This window comes from Podarcis melisellensis, assembly GCF_964234715.1.
Source record: "Podarcis melisellensis genome assembly, chromosome: 9".
NCBI classification, from domain to species: domain Eukaryota; kingdom Metazoa; phylum Chordata; class Lepidosauria; order Squamata; family Lacertidae; genus Podarcis; species Podarcis melisellensis.
The window spans coordinates 50,507,273-50,532,043 of NC_138541.1; the positions used below are offsets into that span (position 1 = coordinate 50,507,273).

Here is a 24,771-nt window from a genome sequence, read left to right on the forward strand (position 1 = left end):
ATGGTGCTTACCCGAATCCATGGCAACCGCGCATCAACAAAGGGACGCTTCTGCGCAAAGGAGAAATTGGCGCTCATTGTGGATGGAAGAGGGAGACCGAGGAAGTTTCTGCTGCTGAGCCAGAGTAGCCCATCTTGGTGGGGGGAAAGGGAGGGAGAGAGAGAAAGAAGGTGGGTGACGACAGTTTTTAAAAATCTTTTTCGTATCCTTAAATTTGTATTTTTTTCTGTTGCGAACCAACCTGGTATTTTCGGATGAGGAGCGGTATACAAATTTAATAAACAACAAAAAGTCAAGGGCTCCAAGCCCTGTTTCCGACAGCTGTGTGGCATAAATGGTGCAAACTGAAGGAATAATTAGCCTAAATGTAATGCAGTTTCCTCCCTAATAGTGTGTGTGTGCCTTGTGAAGAGAAACTTTAACGTGCAACGATAAATGCGTGTCATGTGTATGGATACAGCATTACACGTGTGCGCTTAAGCCTTTCCCGGGGCACCAGGTGGACTGCAGTCATTTTGCCATTTTGCCCTTGCTATTCTTCCAAGGGCTCACAATTGAATTTGTGCTTCTTTTTTTTACATGTTGCTTTTATTGCTTTATGCCTAATAAGGTACGACTAGTATTTTATCCATAGGCATTTAGGATTGTGGCAGACGTTCTTTTTCTTCTACAGTTCTTTCTCAGCAGGTGGTGCAATTCTTTGCAAGCTTAAGTTTTCCTAAGCCTGGAGGTTCCCTAAGGATTCCGTTCTCCTATGCTTTATTAATGATCTATATAAACCTGCTGGGAGGTTTGGGTAGAAGTGTCATCAATATGCAGATGTATTGCTCTCCCATACTTTTCCATCTGCTTATTGCAAAGAGGCTGTTGAACTTTTGATTTGGTGTCTCAAGACTGCACTGCTTTTAGCAGATGCTTGTCTGCATGGTTTTTTAAAAGTCTGCATTGCTGAGGTGCTACAAAGTGCTTCAGTGGTCCCTATTTTGATTTGTGTTGCCTCATCCAGATCCTACCAGATTTCTGAATATGATGCACATCCCTAGTAGCTTGTTGCTGATCAATATTTGGAAGACTTTTATATCCACAACATAAAAATCAACAATTTTTATCTGCTTAAACTGCCAGCATAATGAAACAGATCATAATAAATGGGTTTTTGAAATCCAGTACTGTATTAACGCTCATAAATCACATAAAAATACTAATATTTGCACATATTAATATATAAGATGGATTAAAAAACAACAATGAATGGGGTGGGGGGAGAGGAAAGCAAGCATTGGAACAGCCTAAGGCTATGCAGTGAATTTGTGTTTGAGGTGAGGCTTGAGCCATTTCTGTACTTCAATTTGCCCAATCCGAGCTTGGTATATTTCCTGAATTACTTATTGAGACAAAAAGTACGATCAGCTATGTACATGCCAGATTGGTGGTATAATTCTAGGTGTGTGAGCCTGAGGGAGAGCAATACATCAGTTGGATCAGAGAGTCTGATAAAATAGGTTCAAATGAATTTACTGCTGCTTCATCCGCTGTGCCAAAGAGAAACTAAAAATTCTGTATCTTAATTTTAAATTTGCTACTGAGTTCTGCTGTCTGTTTAAACCAGTATTTTCAGCAGTAAATTGACAGTGATTGTTTTGTAAATGTCTTGAAAACTGACATGTATGAATCCATCTCTTTTTCTCTAGGCATTGTAAGGCATCTGCACATATTCTAGAGTAGTGGGGTTATCACACAAAAGTAAACATGCCTTCAGAAACAGGAAAATCAGACATGGAGAGGATTGGCCTCTTTAGTGAAATGGAATATGTTACTATTGGGGATAAATATGTCTCACCATTTAACCGTAAGTATATTTTTTCTCATTTTACAATACTGTGGTTTTTCTTTCTGGGGAAAAAAACTTCAAAACTATGAACGGGTTATAGCAAGGAAAATAAAACAGGTATGTTTGAAATTAACTCCTCATTAAACATGAGAAATGTTTAAAAATTGCTTTGATGAATCTTTCACTGTGTAAGCCTCAAATTAATAAAGGCAACATAATTTTTAAAATTGTGCCAATGTTTCCAGGACACTGCATATGTATAGCAGCATGAGTTGGAAGCACTGCTTTGGTAGTAGCTAGTAGTATTTGTTAGTTTATTTGCTTTATTTAACCAATCCAGTTTGCAGCATGGGAACTTGGGTAAAACTGCAGTGAAGAAGGCACTGTTGGCCAATTACATCGTGCTGTTGGCCAATTACATTAGTGCAGCCTATATGCTGAAGAATAGATGCTTTTGAATTATGGTGGTGAGGAGACTCTTGAGAGTCCCATGGACTGCAAGAAGATCAAACATATCCATTCTGAAGGAAATCAGCCCTGAGTGCTCACTAGAAGGACAGATCCTGAAGCTGAGGCTCTAATTCTTTGGCCACCTCATGAGAAGAGAAGACTCCCTGGAAAGGACCCTGATGTTGGGAAAGATGGAGGGTACAAGGAGAAGGGGACGGCAGAGGATGAGATGGCTGGACAGTGTTCTCGAAGCTACCAGCATGAGTCTGACCAAACTGCGGGAAGCAGTGGAAGACAGGAGTGCCTGGCGTGCTCTGGTCCATGGGGTCATGAAGAGTTGGACACGACTAAACAACAACAGCAACATATGTCTATATATTGTAATAGGAAATGGCAGTGGGTTTGTGGCTATTAGGCAGGATAGAGATGTCCCAATGCTTTACAAAGGGTGCCACTCGAGTTCTGCACTGTATGCCACCACATAGAATTGAGAAAGTAGCCTCTCTAAACTTCACCCACAACAATTGGGGACTTTTCTTACAAAAGTACTTGGATTGAAAGCAATTCACGCATACTTCTTTGCAATTAGAATATTTCATAAAACAATAATAACTTCCATCAGGGTCCTGATTATCGGAGAGGAACTTTTCTTTCTTTACCAGTTCCTGGGCAGTTTAATCCCCAATTCTTTTAGCCCTACATGATGTTATTCTCCCATGTAATTAAAATTATTTTATATATACTGGGAAATGTGTTTTGAAGACAGTCTTTTTCTGCTATTGCTTGGAGAAACGCCCTGTTCAAATGGAACCAGGACACAGTTGACCTTTCTCACTTCCTAGTTTGTGATAATTATGGTTTCTTGTTATGTCTGAATGAGGCAATCTGTGGTTTTGTCCAGATCTGACTGGACTTTCTGCCCCATCATCCTTCAGTTAAACTTCTGTATGGTTAACCAAATTCTAGGCTCAATAATTGTCAAACTAAGGGGCCCTGAGAATATTTTTGCAACAGCATTCATTATTTTGGTGTAGTAGTAGATCTTTAGATTGTGTTAAAATCTATTCCTGGCGTCTATTCCTCAGAAACAAATTATGTTCTTACAGGGGAAAAGGGCCAAAAATCTCTAACTAGAGATTCCGTATGGTCATATTACTACCCTCTACTTGGAGGCAGGGTCAGGGTCTTTAGTTTAGAACAAATGTTCACGGTTATTACTTTTCAGCGCATCTTGAAGATATATAGCTTATTGTAATGCCATATTGGCATAGATGTAGTAGCAGTTCATGCCCTAGATTGCTTCTACATAGTTCAAGAGTCTGAAAATCTGGCACAAGATGTAAATATCTAAAAATTAAAACTAAGTAAAGCCACACCCATTAAACCAAAACTGACAGCACTAACTTGTTTTAAAGGCCCCTTTAATGAAGCTGCAAGCAAGAACAAGCAAATGTTACCAGGGGGTAACAAAGAGAAGGCAGCTACGCAGGCAGGTTACTTTGACCCTGTATATGCAAGAATTTTTGAAGGTGAAAGCTATTTGAATCCTGTTCAGCTAAGGAGAAGATACCGAATGGCAGAGTCAAAGAAAAACCTGAGCAAACCCTTCCTTCCTAGTAATGGAGAGAAATATCCGTAAGTGCTGGGGAAAGGCGTTAATTTTGGTCCTCATATGGGTTCTATTTATTTTTACATGTTAAATTAAAGTAACTTTAGAAACCTTGAAAGATTCTTTCATTAGGCTTTTATTTCTTGCTAAAATAAATGTATTTACTTCTGAATTTTATACAGTGGTACCTCAGGTTAAGTATTTAATTCGTTCCGGAGGTCTGTTCTTAACCTGAAACTGTTCTTAACCTGAAGCACCACTTTAGCTAATGGGGCCTCCTGCTGCTGCCGCACTGCTGGAGCCCGATTTCTGTTCTTATCCTGAAGCAAAGTTCTTAGCCTGAAGCACTATTTCTGGGTTAGCGGAGTGTGTAACCTGAAGCGTATGTAACCTGAAGCATATGTAACCTGAGGTACCACTGTATATACCTATAGTCCCACAGTTTCTATGTCACCCACCACCACTGTGCATCACAATTTTTTCTTTTCTATGAAAGGAGAATAAACAGCTAGTGGAATGGAAAATGTTCAGTGTTCATGAGCACACAGATTAGTTATTTCTCATAGAGGAACCAGGGAAGCTTGCATGCCTTGGGCTCTAAATTACAGGCCAGGGTCTTGTGGGAAGACCTTAGGTCTTTCATTTAGTGACCCTGAAAATGAAGCAGTTCTCGACAGAGTTGGTAATCAGTGGATTAATGTGGCTTGGAGAGGAATATAGAAGAAGAAATGACCAATGTCTTTTACTCCACTGACACATGTGCCACAAATGCCTTCCCCCCTCTGGGGCTGCTTATTTTAATTTCTACAAACTTTCTCAAACTTCCCAGGAGCCATTTCTAGGATACAATATGAGAATGCAGCTATGGCAGCCGAAGGCACGTGCAGAGAGATGAAGGGGAATCATTTGGAGATGGCTGTCTGTTGTCCTCTATTCCCACAGGATAACCCAGGCATTAGCCCTTGTCAGGGGGAAAAAGGGATTCTGAGCATGATGGGGCTTCTGGTCTGATATAGTACGTTAATTCTTTCATTGCTAACCAAACCAAATATTAATATTAAAATGCAGCACTAAATAAAAATAAGCAGCCAACCACTGGCAAATACAGATGTTTGAATAAGGTTTTGAGCATCCAGTGCTATCCTATACTACTCAGAAAGTCCAGCTGAGTTCAGTCGTGGTCACTGGGGAAGAAAGACAGCTTATGTATGCTCATTTTCTTACCCTGAAACTCCCATCACCTCCCCAGTTGCTCTAGAGGATTGAGGGACCCTTTAGATCAGCACAGGAGGTGGCACAGAGTGCTTGCCTCTGTGTGTGTGTGTGTGGGTGGGTGTGTTTCATTGAAAATAGCATCCCACTCCACTGATGAGAGCCGCTACTGAATCAAAGAACCTTTTGTCCCTGGAGGGAAAACCCTGGAGGGACACAATACTTAAGGCAATATTAAAGTTAGCAGTGTTTCACTCCAACAACATTTGGAGGGCCACAGGTTCCTAAGTTGCAAATTTAATGGATAAATATTTGCTTATTTGTTTTTTTTACTTATTATTTCAGTTGTGGTATCGGAACCTACTATGGAACAATCGGTGGCCCATGTGCTTACTTCAGTGCGCAAGCAAAAGACAAAGTGCCATATGTTGCACCTGGGAAGAATCTGTATACCAATCCAGGGAAGAAGGGGACTGGCTACGGGTAAAACATGACATCAACTTTCTAGAGTTGTAATAGTCTCTGATATGTTTTCTTGAATTTTAGAGGCTTTTGAATGTTGGTGTCACCATTCTTTTCTTTTCTTTACCCAGGTATGCAAATCTTACCATAGGTAAACCATACCCACACTCAGTGGAATTGTATGACACAGGAAGGATAAACTTTAAGGTAAATTTCTGTTGGATTTCCATTTAATTAATGTCTGTGAATAGAGAACATTACCCTGTTTGACATGACCAGATCTTAGTTTGCTCTGTTCTAATGAGACTGTACCTAATTCATATTTCTTTTGTAAAATGAACTAGTTAAGACTGTTAGCTCTTTGTTGTTTCAGCTTGCTGATTAAAAAAATGGGAATTGTTCCACTGTAGCATTCTTTCTGTTTTATAAGAATTTTTATTAGTACTTTCTAAATGTGCATAGTTTATTATTTAGTATCAGCAATGTGCTAGGTAGCAAGGTATACAGCCCTCTCTGCCCCGTACTGAGACTGACCTGATCATTTTGCTGGATTACTGTCTTGGGGGGGGTGTTTGGGGGGGATACACCCCATTAGAGCCCTCTTAGACCTAACATTGTAACTTGAACTCATAGTCTGAGCCAACCACAATATGTTTGAAATTAGTCTACTATGAACGAAAAAATCGCAAGATGAAGCAACTCGCGGAACGAATTAATTTCGTCTTGCGAGGCACCTCTGTATCTAGTTTGCATGGTACCTGTGTGAAGCTTTTGAGGAATATGATACTGTTCCAGCAACCCCAATGATTAACCCCAATGATTAATCTGAGGCAGTCCAAAGCTAGGCTGATTATTCTTTTTCCTATAAGCATTCATTATTTGGATCAAGAAGGAAAGATATCATTTCCTCCATTCTGCAGCTCTGCCACGGTACACATTTGGTACAAATCATGTGTTAGCCTTCCGATATAAGCCTTTGACATATACCATGGATTGGGACTCTACCCCTCCAGAGGTCTTACCTGGGCTTATTTTGTTCTGGGCTTATTCTGTATACCACCTTGATATCTGATTGATGAAGGGTGGCTTTAAAATCAATGGATGGATGGATGGATGTTGTTGGCTAGTGGTTTGGGATGGTGAACTACAGGTGTCCCACTCCTGGCATGTTCAGATCGCTAATGTTGTTACACATCTGCATCTACTTTGTAGCATTTATTGCATTATCATCTCAAACAGTGCAGTCCTGTGCATGCGTTTGTTCAGTTTAGTAAGGCTTACTATCAGATAAGTAAACATAGGATTCCAGCCATAAATTATTTCCTAGTCATTCCCTATTGAAAATAATCTTAACTAGAAGTACTCAATGTGATATCTTTCCTCTCTGGTTTACACAGAAAATGAGTGAAGAACACCACCGTTTGATGAAAGGTGGAGCTTTCAAGTTGAATCTTTACCCACGAGAATATTTTGATGTAAATCCTTACCATGATGACAAACCATTGCCACCACCAAAGAAACAACCCCCGCCAGCACCAGTTACCCATCCATTTAAGCCAACTTCTCCTGCAAAGAAGGTGCAGTTGTTCTCTAAAAACATTTCTTCTTTGTCTTTTAATTTTTATTGCAGACATTTTCATTTAGCTACAAAGAGAAGATGGGTGTGATTACTTTTGTTGCAGTTTAGAGAGCTATTTTGAATGGTGGAAACATAAATAAGTTTGAAAAATGGATTTTACAATTATTTAATCAAATAGCATTTTGTTTAGAGCCAGTGTGGTGTAATGGTTAAGAGCGGTAGTCTCGTAATATGGGGAACCGGGTTCGCGTCTCCGCTCCTCCACATGCAGCTGCTGGGTGACCTTGGGCCAGTCACACTTCTCTGAAGTCTCTCAGCCCCACTCACCTCACAGAGTGTTTGTTGTGGGGGAGGAAGGGAAAGGAGAATGTTAGCCGCTTTGAGACTCCTTAAAGGGAGTGGAAGGCGGGATATCAAATCCAAAATCATCATCTTCTTCTTCTTCTTCTTCTTCTTCTTCTTCTTCTTCTTCTTCTTCTTCTTCTTCTTCTTCTTTGTTTAAAGATAGTGCTAAAAGTAAGTGGGAAATATCTACAAGTCCTGAAGTGATTTGTTGTTATTCTTAGGTCTTATCTGACATGTTTCTAATTTCTTCAGCTCTTTCTTGAAGGTGCTAATATACAAAGTAAACTTATTAGGGCTCCAAAGTTTGATACATTAATCAATGGAAATTGATTGAAATTGATTAAAATGGTGCTCCCAGTAAATTGAATAACTATTTAAAAAAAAGATACCAATGCTAATTTTTTAAACAGAATAGTTTTTTTTAAAAAAATGCCGCATAATTTTATGAGGCATTCCTCCTTATCTCTTACATTGGTTGTAATGCCTTTTCTAAGATGCCATAATGACACACTTGTGCATCAGTGTAAAAAAAAGTATTTTCTTGCTTCATAACTATTTGTTTTACTTATGTGCTAATTTAATTAATCAACTAAAAGTTACACAATTGACTAAGATTTTTTTGGTGACACCTGTAAAATGTAGTGGAGTTCATTGTAGTGGAGTAAAGATGCAATTAAATGTACACTTCCCCAGGAGTTAGCTCCACCTAACAGAATGGGACCTACTTCTAGGTAGCCATTACACCTGCTGAAATTCACTCTTGTGCACAACTTTTGTGGATGAAATAGCATAAATGTACATCATTCTGTGCTGCTTGGGGCTGTGATAAGTAAGTTTCCTGTGTAAGCATTTGGGTTTTGGCTGCCTGGTTATTTACATAATACACTGTGTTTCGTGAAATAATATTTCTGAACTGCTGCTTCAGTCTCTGTATTTTTGTGTGAAGTACTTTTGTTACCAACTTATCAAAATTCTTTATCCTTGCTTTCCAGCCTGGGGGCATGAAAGCAGGCACATTTGATCCTTATCCAACCCATTCCGTAGACCCTTACATCGTTAAACAGGCAAAGCCTGTCACAACCAATAAACAAGGGCGGGTATTTCATCCTTCTCCTGGACCGAAGAGCAGACCAGTAAGAAGTATTATGTCATTAAATGTTGAAAAGTAAGTATGACATACCTTTAATTACTTAATATTTGCGATAAGATTTGCTGGGGCTTCTTTGAGAGGTGGAGCAAGGTGGGGGTGGTCTGCCTCGAGTATCATCCCTGAGGGGGGGTGACATCACCATGGGCAGCACCCCCTGCAACGCGCTCTGCCGTGGCGTACCCCCTAATGTTGTATTTTAATCTTGTTTTTAAGCTGTATTCATTCAACTTGTTTTTATTATTGCTTGTTAGCTGCCCTGAGCCCAGCCTTGGCTGGGGAGGGCGGGGTATAAATAAAAATAAAAATAACAATTATTATTATTATGCACCATCCCTGGAATGCACGCTGCCGCCACATGCTCCACCTCTGCCTGTCCCTATGGGCACCGTGTGGTGCGGTGCCCCTCGCCCCTATGGGTATTTGCCCGTCCCTGTGCGCACCACCCCAGGTGCCCAAGAGGCTTTTTCTGCCACTGGCTTCCTTCTGTCGGGACATAACTGTTATGTATTGAGTTGAATAGGATTCAGAATGCAGCTGTCTGATTGGTCCTAGAACAATAGGACCCAGAATGCAGCAGTCTGATTGGTCCACAGGAGCCACCCAATCCAGCTCCAGGTGGAAGTGAATCCTCAACCTGATTGGCCTACAGGAGAATCCCGGAATTAGCCAATCACGTGGGGCCCGTTGTGTAATTAATGTATATAAAGTAGACATTCTGGGGGAACCATTCCTCCTCACCACTATGAGCTGAATAAAGAGCATGAAATCCACTCTCAACTCCGAGTATATTTCAACAACATTCTCTGGTCTGGAATCCATTCTTCATATTTGTGGGAATTTTCTTACTACTTACTCATTGCTGTGGGTAATATACTCCAAACATACTCATGGACACTTTGATCTATTTTCTCTCCTTACATTCTAGATCAGGAATGGGGAGCCTCAATCTCTTAAAGCTGAATGCACCCCTGTAGGTTTCTCTGTCTGGCTCCCAGGAGTCATAGAATCATAGAATCCTAACAATTGGAAGGCATCACCAGATGCCTGCACATTAATGATTTGCTTCATAAAATATGGCTTGATTTAAACTGATTTTAATATATTGGCTGTAATATGAAGAGTGGTTGTGATGATTCCTTTAGGTCTGTTTGCCAGATATGCCACTTCATGTGTTTTGGAGCCCAACGTCCATATAGGCCTTAAAAAGTGGGATACAAATCTAATGAATTTGTGCCCCTAGTACTGCAAGGAATATGATGACCCTTTTTAGGTGGGGTGGAGGAATGAGCAGGTTGCCAGTTTACCTTCTCAACAGATAAATGTAAGTGAAAGGAAGGTATTATTAGCATTGTATAAAGAGCATGAAAATCCACTCTCAACTCCGAGTATATTTCAACAACATTCTCTGGTCTGGAATCCATTCTTCATATTTGTGGGAATTTTCTTACTACTTACTCATTGCTGTGGGTAATATACTCCAAACATACTCATGGACACTTTGATCTATTTTCTCTCCTTACATTCTAGATCAGGAATGGGGAGCCTCAATCTCTTAAAGCTGAATGCACCCCTGTAGGTTTCTCTGTCTGGCTCCCAGGAGTCATAGAATCATAGAATCCTAACAATTGGAAGGCATCACCAGATGCCTGCACATTAATGATTTGCTTCATAAAATATGGCTTGATTTAAACTGATTTTAATATATTGGCTGTAATATGAAGAGTGGTTGTGATGATTCCTTTAGGTCTGTTTGCCAGATATGCCACTTCATGTGTTTTGGAGCCCAACGTCCATATAGGCCTTAAAAAGTGGGATACAAATCTAATGAATTTGTGCCCCTAGTACTGCAAGGAATATGATGACCCTTTTTAGGTGGGGTGGAGGAATGAGCAGGTTGCCAGTTTACCTTCTCAACAGATAAATGTAAGTGAAAGGAAGGTATTATTAGCATTGTGCAACTGGCTGAAACTGTAGTTTCCTTCCCTCCTTCCTTCCTTCCTTCCTTCCTTCCTTCCCATCCATCCATCCATCCATCCATCCATTAATTCACCTCTAATCCAGGGTTTATTTCAGTGGCCTGGAATACAGCTATGGAGAGGTTCATTGTTTAAGACAATTTCACCAACTATGGGAAAATAGTATTATATCAAAAGTTGCATATAATTATATTATTATTAGTATAATAATATAGAGTATTATGCAACTTTTGATATAATACTATTTTCCCATAGTATTATTATTTTAAAAAACTCCATAGGTTTTAAAATGAAGAATAGAATATGTTACTGACTACTGTATAAGCTCTAGTTTGATGGGTTAAGATCTTGTTTGACAATGAAGAGCTTATGTGGGAAAGCCAGGGTGAAGAAATGGCTATTTATCTTAGCAAAAAGTCACAATTCAGTTAAATGCTCTGACACTTTTCTTTCAAATTTGAATTTCAGATCATTAAATGCAACCAACTACACAAATCCGCAAGTGATGTCATATTAGCTGCACCCAAAGCAAGGTGAATGAACTTTTTAGATTCTGCAAACAGTAGCATTTTAACAGCTCAAGGGTATCTGAAGCAAATAAAAAAAATGTGGGAAATATGTCAAATATGGCTATCTTTTGCCAAAACTGTTTACCACACAGGACGATGTTTTATGAATATATTCTTTATACATATAAAGAAATAGATAATATATTTACAAATAATGTATATAAAATGTGAAGTATATTTTGGTATAAATGTTATTTTGATTGTATGTAGCACTAGCAAAAATAAATACTTGCACTTGATGAACCTCAAGCTTATGTCCAACCATTTACAAAATCTTGTTATGGACATCTAGTCTGGTCCTAGTTAATAGACATTGATCTACTAAAAGCTATTTCGCTGGGTTCCTAAACACTCTAGTATGGCTACAAGAATGGAATCTAGGGTATAGGCATGCAGATAAGGGCTGGTTCTGTGCTGTGAGACAAAGGGTGATATCCACTGTGAGTCATTCTCAGAGTAGACCAATTGAAAACAATGAACACAAGTTAATTGATTTTAGTGGGTCTACTCTGAGTGTGTCTAACACTAGATATCACGTTCTCATTTTTTTCCAAAAAATTAAGAGTTTCTAAAATGAAAGTTGAAGATTTAAGGAATATCTGGGAATCCAGATCCCCAAAGCCCCCTTCCCATGGTTGCAACTCCAAAAGCTCCATGGTGAGAGACTATTCCAAGTGTTCCATTTCCTCCCTTCTTTTGCTATCATGGTGAACCTTTAAAGTCTGCAGATCTCTCTTCCTTACCCCCTATTCCAATCTAGACTAAGGTTACCAGATTTTTTCAAAGAATCCAGTAACACTTTTTTTAAAAAAAGAGAAAAGTTATTAAAAAGTTATTTTTAAAGAAAATTAAGTAGTAATATCTTCTCTTCTGTGGTCTCCTCTGTCACGCAGCCTTCCTCTGGGCCCTGGCCTGCTCTCTTGAAGCGCTAGCTGCCGTTCTAGAGTAGGCTTGGCTTGGGCTTGGGCTTGGCGATGTGTCCTTGTCCTCCCGGTGCTCTCCTACCTCTATTCCTCAGCAGTGGCAGCGGTGTGGCAAGGTCAGGGCTCCTCTCTTTTTTCCTCCTTCCTCTTTTTCTCTTCCCTCTCCTCCTCCTCCCTGCGTTGGCTCCGGGGTTTTCCTGGCCCCGGAGCGCTGCTGGGCAGTCGGACGGGTGTTCTTGCTCCCAGCTCAATTTGGGTCATGGTGTGTGTGTGAGCGGTTCCCCGTTGATGCGCTGGGCGTCCCCGGTTCCCCCTCAACAGTGGCGGTGGTGGCAGCAGCAGTCTCAGCAGCCCAGAGCCAGCCTGGTAGTGCAGTTGGCTTAGGCTGTCTTCAGGAGCTGCTCGCTGCTGTGGTGCCCGCCATTTTGCCTCGCCAGAAGTCCCTATATGATGTGTCTTGTGCCGTTGAACCAACCACGTAACATTCATTCTCTACTAATAAATCTACAACACTTAAAATATAAATCCCGGGACATTAAATGAAATCCGGGGACATTCCGGGGAAAGATTTTGTCCGGGGACAGATTTGTAAATCTGAGAACTGTCCCTGGGAAATGGGGACATCTGGTAACCATAATCTAGACACAATGCTATTATTGCTTTGATAGGAATGCAGTGGGTGATTAATCAACAGATCCGTTTAAAATGCTTTTGGTCAACTTTAAAATATGATTCTGCTACTCTGGGTAGCAGGGTTTTTATTATTATTATTTAAAAACATTATTGGTTTACTGGAAGAACTATAAATGGCAGACACTATCTTAGAAGGAGCATTTGTTCCTATGAAAAAGAGAAGAGGAAATGAATTTTCTAAGTAGTCCATTTCCTAAATGCATGATCTAAAAAAAAAAGTGTTTGCCTCTTTTATTATGTTCAATAACTCATATGAATAATTAGCTAAGATGTCCTTAATGGGATGACCTAGTATTATGGTTTCCTGCAAGGTATCCTTAACTTCTACTTTAGTTTTGTTTTTCTCTACCAACTACAAATAGTGTACAAAGAAACACTGATATAAAGCACAGCAATAATAAAACTCTTTCAAGTGTTTTAAATGCAAAGATTTTTAAATGAAGACTGGTTTGGGTACAATACTCAGATTTTACATTTCACCAGAAATTGTCTTTATTTCCAGTTTGCCTCCTTTTATATTCAGTGAACAATTATGACAAAGCTCAGATGATTACCTCCTTTCTTGGAATTGAAATAGCATAAAATATCATTCAAAACATTGTCAGGTGTTTCATTCTTTGAGGAAAAAGCTCCAGCTGAAACGAATGGGAATAGTATAAAAGTAACCATAAATATGTATTATGTGTGTGCAGCTCAAATCTCTTTCTCATCTACAACCTCAAGTTTGTTTCTTTCATAGTACTTGGATTTCTGATTGCTCTGCTCTTTGTTATGCTTCTCAGGCACAACAATTAGAAAATAGAGTAGTGCTTAACTTCTGTGGGCATAACCCTTAAAGCACTAAGTAGCAGAGCAAATAGTGCTATATTTCTTCCGCACAGCAGTTGGAAAACCTGACTCTTTTATGACGGATGTGGTGCAGCTGACTGAAAAAGCACTGTAGAGCTTCTTGGTGGTGTTGCGCTTCTTTTCTGTATACAGTTCCTCCTCTTCCAGTTTCTTTCGGATTTCAGAAATCTTTCCACACTCTACCAAATTGGAAATGTTAGGAAAGAAGACAAGATAGCTTTAAGATCTAATGAACTAACCAACTTAATTATTTGCAGTGGAATTCCCACAGCTGATAGGACGTAAAACAAACTTTCCTTCCCTGTTTGATAAGTATATATCTCTCCCTTAGATGTTTAGGAACAAATAATATACTATGCAGTCTTGAGAGAGGGTAGTTTAACCTTCTCTTCTTCCTAGGTGAGTTAGTGGGGCGCTCAATGTACTCAAACGTTAGCCTTACAGGAGCTCAATGATTCTGCCAAAGATGAGGACAGAGGGTGTAATCTGTTGACAAACAACATCCCTGCCTTTGCAAGACCTTTTAAACCTTGACCTATGCCCTTAGTGTATAGGAAAGTTCTGTGGAGATAGTAGATGTCTAGGAAAGAGATATTTCAGCAACAGCTATCATCTTCCAGTAAAGGACAACATGGTAAGTGCATGTTACACAAGCAAGTTTATATACTTAATCTGTTTCACATTTAAATGTGGAATAATCATCCTGATTATTGCAGTAATTGTAACCACAACTGAAAGCTTTCTTCTTGTATGATTTTTTTCATGTGGATTTTTCTCTGTATTCATAAATGCAGAGCAACTAAATTACCTAAGTCTGTTAATCTACCTAAGCAGAGGCTTGCTCCATTTCAGTTACAAAAGGATGGAACAGAGTTGTTTGGCTACAATTTACTTGGCATGAAAGTCCCTACCTTTGAACCCTACAGTGAGATTGTTGCCACCCTCTGTAACCCCTAAAGATTTGGAAGACTCAGAATGTTCTGTGAAGGGACTAGAGGATGCTGTCACTGTCACACTTCACTTTTATGCCATGGCAGTAGGCAGGGGGAACCACCTGTACTACATAGGGACTTACTTGTGCTCTTACATTGGAGTTGGGAAGGTGATGCCCAATCCTGTGTGCACAGAGCACAGGAAATTGCATTAGGTAAAATTACAATTAGAGGGAAGCTTGTTTTAGGTGTGTTCTGACACCATCAAGATATTAATTCAATTTTCAAAAAGCAAATGAATGAAATTAGAATTCACATTGTAAACAGAAAGGCCCTAAAATATTCATGCTCTTATACTTTTATGACAGACATAAATCCACCCTCCGCAAGATTTGCAAATATAGACATGAATTGATTGCTTATCTGCAATATAATGCAATTGTCAGAATACAGATATATACACCGTTGCATAAAAAAATGAAATTGTTGCATTGTGTCAGAAGAGGTGTAATGGGTTCACATATTAATTCTTATGGGCAGACACCAAAGGGTATGAATTTTTTACAAGCTATCACTCTTTCTACTGAAGTAACATTAATATTCAGTCACTCATAAACTTTTATGGCCTTTTTGTTTATATGTAAATACTGCAGAGGCTATTTCAGCAGTCTGTCTGAAATAGTATCTCTGTATTTTGCAGTGGGTATGTTTATGACCCCCTGGCATGGACACTATTTGCACAGATGTGGCATTCAGTCTGAACATAATGTGTGGTAAAATAGTTTATATGGACTCCACATAGCAGCAGGTCTATTGAAGAGACTGGTGCCACTGACAGTGACTGCATATATTTGGTTGATGTGCCATTCTATGGAAAAAATAGCATATCAAATGCTTGGTGTAACTATGTAGAAAGTCCTAGACACCAGTGGTTTGGATTTGCTTCAGCTTCAGTACCAATTATACTATACATGCATATAAGGTTGGCCAAACCTGAAGGTGTGGCCAACAAATCACAAAAGAAACACAAGGAACAGCCCAAAGATTTGCAGTTTTTCAAAATCTGACTACTGCTGTCAAAGGAACATGCTGGGTTGTATACCATGCTTCATAGAAATAGACTATAGAAATATATTCACAACATTTGGAGGGTAACAGGTTGTCCTAGAAATGATTAAGTAAGTCAATACAGTCATACCTCATGTTATGTCCGCTTCATGTTACATTCTTTCAGGTTACGTCCTGCGGCGACCCAGAAGTACCGGAAAGGGTTACTTGCAGGTTTTGCCGCTCGTGCATGCACAGAAGTGGCAAATCACAACCCGCACATGCGCAGACATGCCACTGCGGGTTGCTCTCTTTTCATGTTGCGAACGGGCCTCTGGAACGGATTCCGTTCGCAACCAGAGGTACCACTGTATTAGTGCAACTTCACTATGGCGTTCATATAGAAATATATAAGATTGTGTTTTACATACATTTCATCTTACTTCTGAGCAGGCAGGCATAGGCTTGTGGTGTAAAGCATTTTAAAATGTGTGTATATTGTGCATAGCTACTACCAACATTTACAATGATTAACTGGATTGAGCTAACAGGATTTAATGTCAAAAGGAAATATTTTTATCTTCTCATATGGCCGGCTCTTTGGAAGCAATACAAACTACTTTGATGCGTGTAGGATATGAAACATATTTGACTGATGCACTCTTCCCTATATAGTTGTCTCAATGTAGTGGTTTTGTTTCCAGGTATTGTTAGAACTTGATGTTATAATTCTGTAGCTTCTGCTACAGGCTACATTATTGCTTGTTTAGCCATCAGGTATGTATATACTATACTGGATTAGGCAACAATATGTGAAAAAAGAGATATAAAACTTCATTATCATTGGTTACCTGTAAAACATCATCCCAATTTTTTATTCAAAGACTTAAGGGGAAATGGTAGTAAATGGATAGGAGAGTTTAAAAACAGGTTTCAAAGAAGAAAATTTTATTATGCTTTCTTTGAAGGACAGATTGTTGGAGTTTGTCTGGAACTGCCTGGAAAAAAAGACAGCTTTCTTTAAGAAAAAACCCCCTGAGCAATTCACTGTTGGAGACTGTGGTATCTACAAACCTATATAACCATGATGTCTCAGGAATCAATCAAATAAGTCACTGAAGTTCATGCTAATATTTCACTGATGGTAGGTTAGTTTAAACCAATTCCAAAAGCAATCAAAGCTAATAATTCTTATGATCAGCTCTTTATCAACATTAAATAAATTTCTCCCAGTTTGTTTATTACTTAAATGAGTAAAAAGCATCTGTCAGGATCATATTCTACACACATTTCAGAGGAAAAGTCACTTTAAAAACTCTTATCTTGCCAGAACTATAAATTTATAAAAAGCTGAATTCATTGAATTTTTTTATATGTAACACAGACAAAATCAAATGTGTTTTAAAAATCAGCTATACCTAGCAATTTCTCTCAGTACTGATTGTGGCTGAAAATATCTATAGATTGAGTGCACAATATTTCTCCCACACAAGTCCAGCTGTGTCCAGACCTCATGCTCAGGACTGTAATACTTCTGGGCCAAGGGCATATTGAGAAGGGGGACCACTAATGACTATATGAGTTATATACCTGGGTGCACTTCAAGAAATGACTGGCTTGCACATGCCCAAGGGTCTTGCCTGAGAGGGAGGGGAAAGGCCTGATGAATTGCACCCTAAAATTTCAGGCATTGCCAGTGATTTCTTGTTGTTTTTAATCTAAGCATTTATTCCTTTATTTTACATTAACCCTAAGGATGATACCAACTGTCATTTTCCTCAGAATAATAAAGACTTAGAACTGAGTTGAATTTCACATATCAGAAAGCAAAACATACCTGGTGAGTTATGTATTAAAGAAATATGCTGATAGCTAGATATTTCTTCACAGATTTCACTGGGATCTGCAAATTGGTCGTTTTGCTTTTGGCTTCTGGAATTATGCCTTTGCTTAAATTGTTGATCGACCAAAGCCGTAACTTGGTCCCTGAGGCTAGCATTATTCTTTTGGAGACGGCGTGCTTCAAACTGCAACACATCTCTCTCGTTTTCTGTAGAGCGTATTTCATTTTCCATCAGCAGGAGCTGCTCGCTCAGTAGTCTTGTTTTATTTCTGCAATCAGAAGCCTCCTGTTTATATGCATTCAGCTCCTTTTTAAGAACGTGGTTTTCGTCTGTCATGTCTGCTACGACCATTCTCATCCTCTCACACTCTCGTTCCATGTTTGACAAGTTAGTTTTCAAAACTCCAATTTCTATTTTTGTACTTTTACGTTCCATCAGAAGTTTTTCCTCAGTATTAGTTCTGCCTGACTGGGCCTCTTCAAGCCCCTTCTGCAGGACTTCTTTCACAGTGAGCACCTCCTGCAAAGCCTTTTCAAGACTCTGTTTTTCATCTTTAAGCGACTGTGTCATCCTAATAAGAGCCTCCAGATTCGATAGTGTAGTTTTCTCATTTATCTTCAGTTGTTGCATTTCATTCTGGTTTTCTCCAACCACCTTTTCTAACAAACCCTTGTTGTCTGTTAGCTGAAGTACTTCCCCACCTAGCTTCTTATTTTCTTCTTGAAGAGTTGAAACTTGTTTTTCCAAATTTTTTAAGGACACAATCAGATCGCTTTTTTCATGTGTGGAAAAAGCCAAGGTTTCCTGTGTTTTCTGGTCTTTTTGTTGTAAATCATTTATCTCAGACATCATACGTTGATTCTCAGAATAAAGCTGCTCCTGCTTTTCTTCCAGAGCTGACTTTTGCTGTTGAAACTCCTTGCATTTCTTCAGGAGTCTTTTCACTTCTTTAAGGCATTCCTTGCAATCTTCTTCAGATTTAACTAGCCTTTCTTGAAGGCTATTCTTCTCATCATGCAAATCCTTGATTTGCTTCTGATATTTTGAATTTTGCTCTGTCAGTGACTGTATAACGTCAGTAAGAGGTTTCAATTCATTTTCATCTTCATGGCTCATCACCTTATTACAGACATGTTCAGATTCTCTGTCAGATGTCTCTAACCATCTAACTTTTTTAGCATATTCACCAGACACAGCACCACAGAATTCCTGATGCTTTCTGAGCTCTTGGTTTGTGCTAAGCTGCTGCCTTGGTTGGTCTATCTTTGTTGGTCTGTATTTGGACAGGAAATTCATCTGCTGCTTTCTATCATATGCTGCTTGTGAAATATTTTCTTTAATATGCAACTCATCGGAATCCTCTAGTTCTGAAATCCCCCTAGATTTAAAATCCTCATATGACATTCCCTTTTCTATTAGATCCTGTTCTGACAGATAACCAGAATCATTATCTTTACCACTCATAACATTAGGAGAGTTTTGACGTTCAAAATGCTTACAAGTCTTTTTGCCGTCCTCTTTCGTAACCTTGAAAGAAGAACTCACACTCTCAGTCAAGGACTCCTCTTCCTCTTCCTCCTCATACTTACGAAATGCCACACACACTTTAGGTTCATCCTGATTTTTCTTCTCCCTTCGAAGAGTCCTCTCTTCTGCTTCCAAACCAACAAAAGATGGGGAGGAAAAGTTGTTGGCAGACCTCTTCAATATTTGGTCAGTATTCCAAGGCAGAATACCTTTATTTCTACACGTTGGGGCATGGTTTTCAACTTCTATATATTTTGATAGAACCTGATCTGGAATGCATTCACCTGTGACCGGCTTTCCAAATACAGTGTTGAAATTGGTTTGTAGACAATTACTGGCACCTGGTCTGTTACCAAGATGAAGTTTTTTCTTCAACGGAAGCGCTTCTTGATGCCCTCTTGGCTGAGAGAGGGAGAAGGGGATAACAGTCAGATCAGTATTTAACAGTATTTAACAACCGAGTATTTAACAGTATTTAACAACCGAGGAAACATAGCTAGGAACCACCAATGAGTTGCATAGAGTGGCTGTTTTCAAAAGGGAATATAGGTTTTGATACAGAATCACTGCCTCCTGACACCTGCACCTTTCTCTCTTTGCAACTGTCTGGACAGCATTTGAAAGTATGCTAGTCCTCCCCAATTTATGACCTCCAGTTACTGCCTCCCCTTCCTTTTGTGTCCCTTCTCCTCTCCTTTCCATCTTGAGTTCTTGTGTGTGGGTGCTTGTTTTTAAGATGGTAGGGCTGTGGGCAGGGTTGGTTTGTTTGAATATAATAATTGTACACTAGCTTTTAAGGCATTTTAAAAATCATTAATAGTAGGGAGAAGCAAAGAGTGATTCAACAAGGAATTGGGTTGTGCACAGATGCAGTTTGCGACTGCTTGGGAAAGACCCTGGAGAGAAGGAGCCATAGAGAGTGGTGGGAAGATGGGGACCTTCAGTCCTTGCAACTGTTTCATTGGGGCAAGACCTACTGGGAAGAGTTGCTTGGATACTAGGCCTGTTTGGTTTCTTTGAATGAAAAGCTATCTTCATTGTCACCATGTTTTTGTTTTATTGCTGACCTACGCCTGACTCCAGCTCCTGACCTCAGAAAACTGGGGCATTTATGTCCAAGATTATAATGTCACAAAGTCAAGGAGAATTAATTACATCCTAAGTGGCGGTACACTTGCTCTCTACTTTATGGAGCGCTGTGGTGCCTATTACATGGACTGCTCTCTGGATCAGAAATGATGGTAAATTCAGCTAAGGGATTAGTTCCTTTGAACCGTAAAATGCCATTATATAATTAATGTCAGCAAAACAAACAAAGCAAAACAACCCCACATACCATAGTAGTGTTGATAGGTGAGCTGGTCAAAAGTAAATTGTCTGGAATAAATTCTGGACTCTTCATATCAGTTATATTTTTATTAAGTATATGGTTGATTTCAGACTGAACCTGAAGAAACAGGAAATGAGTTAGTTATCCTTCTCCTGCTTTCATCCTTTTTATATTGGTTTAAAGGCAGAGGTGGGAAGCTGTGGCCCTCAAGACATTTTTGGACTCCAGTTTGTATCATCTCCAAGAAGCATGGCCAATAGTCAAGGATGGTGGGAATTGTATTAGCCCGCTAATAATGGGAGAACCACACCGATGTTTTAAGCCTGGTAGCAACTTATTATTATTCTTAAAAATACTTGAGTACAACTGCATGCATGTCACTTACTCAGAAGTAAGTTCCACTGAGTTCAGTGGGAATTACCACCACCACCCCACCCTACAGCATTTGCAGAATTTAAATATTTAGTATTACTTATTATCGGATGTGTTGCTGGATAGCAAACCATGGTATCTTTGACTATACTATTTACTGTGGAACCTCTGAAAAAAACTTAACAATAATATTTATATATGCATATATTGTTGGCAAGCATGACCAGTCCCTTCTTGCTTCCACAATGGGAACACCCCAAAGTTTATCAGAACTTTGATATATACGTATAACCATATCTTGTAGGAGTGGGAATTGTTGGAAAAAGTAAAGGGAAGGTGATTTGACACTTGAAATGGCCTTCTTCACCACAGGCATTTATACAAAGTGTACAGTAGCCAGCCAGCTGCAGTTTATCTACTATCTGGAATTGGGGAACCAAGTGGCAGATGATCATTGCAAGGAATTTTGAGAGGATGAGGTGATCCAGAGCAGGAGAACAACAAGAAAAAGTTGACATGTAAAAGCAACATGAGAATATTAGAGGCCTTTAGAAAGGTTGTGCATTGAATGAGGAATTAAACCTTGTTTAGGGCTTGGTCTTACCATGCTGACATTCTGCAAAGTTTGTTGTCGAAGGGCTTGAAATGAATCCAACTGCTGTTGTAAGATCTATATTGTAAAATTAATTAATTAGACATATTCTATATATTCTGCAATAGTCTGCACTTTTTCTTCCTATGCCTAGATTGTGATCTTTACTTGCTATTTATTATCTTACCAGATATAAACTGCATACCATAGTAGCAGGAGGAAATTGTTGAAGGTATGGCAAGGCATAATGGCAGAGCCAAATCCAGGCCTGATCACTGATCTAACTCCAAGCTGGCGCAGCCATCAGGCCCAGATCAGGTCTCATGCCACTTCACAACAGTACTGAGAGCTGCTCAGAATCCTATCGATCCCATGCCAGCTCATCTCTGCCCCCAGAACACATTTTGAGTTTTTCCACTGACTCCTGCTGGTGGGAATCCTCTTTGCTGGCTGGCTAAACTGGACAGAGAAGGAATTCGATTGCTCTGCTAGACAGTGATCTCTCTTTAGGCCATGTACAGTTTTGAAAACAGTTGATCTAGGTATATTTGATATCTGTATTGTGCATGTTGAATTCTGTACTATGTTCACAACATTGCTGCCAAAAGAAAAGTCTTATCTTTGGATCAGGTTATTCAAATGTTTCAGGATAATGAGGCAAGCCCCTGTTCTCTCTTTATCTTAAAGAAACGCAAACATTAAAAACCTACCTGTACAGGGCTGCCTTCAGATGTCTTCGAAAAGTCAGATAAATATTTAATTCCTTGACATCTGATGGAAGGATGTTCCACAGGGCGGGCACCACTACTGAGAAGGCCCTCTGCCTTGTTCCCTGTAACCTTGCAATGAGGAAACCCCCAGAAGGCCCTTGGACTGGATCTCAGTGTCCAGACTGAACAATGGGGGTAGAGACGCTCCTTCAGGTATACAGGGCCAAAGCCATTTAGGGCTTTAAAAGTTAGCACCAATACTTTTAATTGTGCTCAGAAATGTACTGGGAGCCAATGTAGATCTTTTAGGACTGATGTTATATTGTCCAGGCGGCTACACCCTGTCACCAGTGTGGCAGCCGCATTCTGGATTAGTTGTAGTTTCTGAGTCACCTTCAAAGGTAGCCCCATGTAGAGTGCATTGTAGTAGTCCAAGCGGGAGGTAACCAGAGCATGTAAAATTATGGCGATCCAGTGTGCAGGCAAGTAGGGTCCCAGCTGGTGTACCTGATGGAGCTGGTAGACAGCTGCAGGAGCACAGGTTGGACAATCCTAACAACATATTATGTAAGAACAAGGGAACAGCCTAAAGAACTTTAGTATGGTTAAAATCCATACTGAACCACCACCTCTTCTAGCCATTATGTATGTATTTTAGCAAGGATATTATCCCTCAGCCTGCCCCCCAAAATCCAAAACAGATAAACTTACTTTTAATGCTGATGGTGGCTGGACTTGCCCATCTCTTCCTGAAGCAGATTTATCTGAAAAATCAGTGCAATAAGCCCTGAAGAATATAATGTTGGAACGTCTGGAGGCTTTAAACTTTAATACTTTGACCAGGAGTGGAGAATCTATGACCCCTAAGATGCTATTGGACTCCAACCCCATCAGCCCCAGCTAGCATGGTCAGTGGTCAGCAATGGTAGGAGCTCAACAGCTTTTGGAAGATGACGTAATCACTATTCCTGACCTACACCAAGAGTGTGTTCCCTAAATCAAGAACATCTTAATGCATATTTACACTTGTTCCTTCCGACATTCTGTATTTTTATGTGCCTGTTTCGTTCTTAGTAAGCATATTCAGTATTCATGCCAAAGTGGGAACAAATATGTTACTTTTTTGTTACCTCCATAAAAGTCATAATTTCTAAGGCTTGGAAATTTACATATTAAAGGTCCTAAGCCTGTTTGAAACACTATATCCAGCAGTAAATTTGCCATCGTATAATCTGGTTGATACTAGAAGATATGCCAGAATATTTTATTCCTGAGAAATAAGAGAAAAATATATGAACAGACCTGCCACTGGATAGCTCAGGCAGTAGAGCTTGAGACTCTTAATCTCAGGGTTGTGGGTTCCAGCCCCACATTGGGCAAAAAGATTCCTGCTGTGCTGGGGCTTGTAACTCTACAATTCTATGATTCTCTCAACTGAGTCCATGTGCCTATATGTCAAATGTTCCACAGCCATAAGGAATCATTTATGGTGCACAGCTTGTTGCTTTTGTTTAATAGTATTCAACAGGGTCAAAGAAGATGTGTTCTCCTGCCAGTTTAGCCTTTGTTGCTGTGGCTGACTTAAACCCTCCTCCCCCACTTGGCTTTTGCCCATGGAGGGTGAAACCGACAGCCCTCTCCCTCCCTCCCATTCATTTCTCCCCATGTGTCATGTCTTTGTGGGCCATCTTAGTAATGATTTTGGTAAGCCCCTCCAACAGCCTTTTAAACCAGTGTTTCCCAAACTTGGATCTCCAGCTGGTTTTTTGCACCACAACTCCCATCATCCCTATAGCTAGCAGGACCCCTGGCCAGGAATGATGGGAATTGTAGTCCCCAAACCACTGGAGACCCACATTTGGGAGACACTGTTTTAACCTAAAGTGTAGGGGTATAAATAAATAAGTGACATTGCCCTGCTGACCACAGGAAAAAGAAAATTGGCACTCAGTAGCACCTTAGCTCTGGAGGTTAGGAACAGCTGCGGAAGTGAAGTACTTTACCGCTGAAGTTACTGCTGGAGTAAGCAGTTTGGGGAGAGAAGTGCAACGGCGCATCCGGGTGCTGAAGTCTGTTAGTAATGATTATTTTTAAAACTGTTATTTTCACATTATGATGGAGGGAGGGTGCAGGGAAACATCTCACAGAGGGTGGGTACAATAACCCACCACGGCGCTGTGCTGTTGCAGGAAATTACATCATTGCCCATCGCAGCATTGCTACACCAACCAGGGAGGAGGACAGGGCAGCATTTTCAACAATAATAAAAGTGTCATCATAGGCCTGTCGACGTTCAGGTGAGAGGAGTCGGCTCACCTGCAGCTGAGGCGTCTTGGCGCCCCAGGGGAGAGCCTTTCTCTTCCTCCCGCAGCCTCCCGAAACTGGGGGCGCCCGTCCTGCCGCACTCCTGGGTTCCTGCAACGCAGTTTGCGTTAATACTGTTAATATAGATGTCTCCTGCCGGAAACTTTCCCCGCCCGCCTGGCTAACTTTAAACCCCTCCCCTCTCCCGCCTGACTCACTATAGCCAACACCGGCTCTCATCATTCCTCCTCGCGTGCGCTTCGTCCCATTCAAACTGAGCCTCTCAGGCTTTCTAACCGCCACTCGGCTACCTGGGGTTGCTAAGGAACGTGTTTCCATAGAGACGGGGGGGGGCGCGCGCGCGAGGGAAGGTTGCTTGTGCAGCGTTCTCTACGTCACGCGTCGTTTCGCTACGCCCCCTGGAGGCCGCGCGCTACCCCTGCATGATTCTGAGGTAAATTCTGA

General features: G+C 40.3%; 2 protein-coding genes and 1 long non-coding RNA gene across 9 annotated transcripts in view; 2 read left to right on the forward strand and 1 right to left on the reverse strand.

Annotated features, from left to right (window-relative positions):
• The first annotated feature begins 1 nt into the window (after nt 1).
• CFAP96 (cilia and flagella associated protein 96) lies at nt 2–11,239 on the forward strand. 2 transcript variants are annotated; one of them, XM_081926375.1, is made up of 8 exons: nt 2–174; nt 1,692–1,849; nt 3,697–3,916; nt 5,448–5,585; nt 5,696–5,771; nt 6,962–7,141; nt 8,481–8,653; nt 11,083–11,239. In XM_081926375.1, the coding sequence occupies exons 2-8, from the start codon at nt 1,750–1,752 to the stop codon at nt 11,129–11,131; spliced, it is 936 nt and encodes a 311-aa protein (XP_081782501.1). In that variant the 5' UTR covers nt 2–174; nt 1,692–1,749; the 3' UTR covers nt 11,132–11,239. The 2 variants fall into 2 exon arrangements, with proteins under 2 accessions (XP_081782501.1, XP_081782500.1); XM_081926374.1 differs by lacking the exon at nt 2–174 and adding an exon at nt 1,278–1,319.
• A 2,027-nt stretch (nt 11,240–13,266) lies between these two features.
• On the reverse strand, nt 13,267–24,704 carry CCDC110 (coiled-coil domain containing 110). Of its 6 annotated transcripts, none has more exons than XM_081926515.1 (7): nt 24,618–24,704; nt 24,319–24,417; nt 22,714–22,766; nt 21,305–21,370; nt 20,335–20,445; nt 17,465–19,400; nt 13,267–13,827 (listed from the first exon to the last, which is right to left on the reverse strand). In XM_081926515.1, the coding sequence occupies exons 1-7, from the start codon at nt 24,643–24,645 to the stop codon at nt 13,640–13,642; spliced, it is 2,481 nt and encodes an 826-aa protein (XP_081782641.1). In that variant the 5' UTR covers nt 24,646–24,704; the 3' UTR covers nt 13,267–13,639. The 6 variants fall into 6 exon arrangements, with proteins under 6 accessions (XP_081782641.1, XP_081782640.1, XP_081782642.1 ...); XM_081926514.1 differs by having other exon boundaries at nt 24,525–24,669; XM_081926517.1 differs by lacking the exon at nt 13,267–13,827 and adding an exon at nt 16,555–16,625 and having other exon boundaries at nt 24,525–24,669.
• Nucleotides 24,693–24,771, forward strand: part of LOC309378434 — a 95,355-nt gene continuing 95,276 nt past the window's right edge. The window contains exon 1 of the long non-coding RNA XR_014172063.1: nt 24,693–24,760. This is a non-coding gene — a long non-coding RNA (uncharacterized lncRNA). The remainder of the gene's footprint in view (nt 24,761–24,771) is intronic.

What these genes read in the sequence shown, in the direction of transcription:
- CCDC110 (XM_081926514.1), bottom strand. Translation starts at nt 24,645, where the DNA reads ATGGAAACACGTTCCTTAGCAACCCCAGGTAGCCGAGTGGCGGTTAGA. An exon ending in CTTTGCAGAATGTCAGCATG is followed by an intron (nt 20,446 to 21,304) that starts GTAAGACCAAGC and finishes CTGTTTCTTCAG; the next exon opens with GTTCAGTCTGAAATCAACCA. An exon ending in CACCTATCAACACTACTATG is followed by an intron (nt 19,401 to 20,334) that starts GTATGTGGGGTT and finishes TCCCTCTCTCAG; the next exon opens with CCAAGAGGGCATCAAGAAGC.
- CFAP96 (XM_081926375.1), top strand. Translation starts at nt 1,750, where the DNA reads ATGCCTTCAGAAACAGGAAAATCAGACATGGAGAGGATTGGCCTCTTT. An exon ending in CAGGAAGGATAAACTTTAAG is followed by an intron (nt 5,772 to 6,961) that starts GTAAATTTCTGT and finishes TGGTTTACACAG; the next exon opens with AAAATGAGTGAAGAACACCA. An exon ending in ATGTCATTAAATGTTGAAAA is followed by an intron (nt 8,654 to 11,082) that starts GTAAGTATGACA and finishes TTTGAATTTCAG; the next exon opens with ATCATTAAATGCAACCAACT.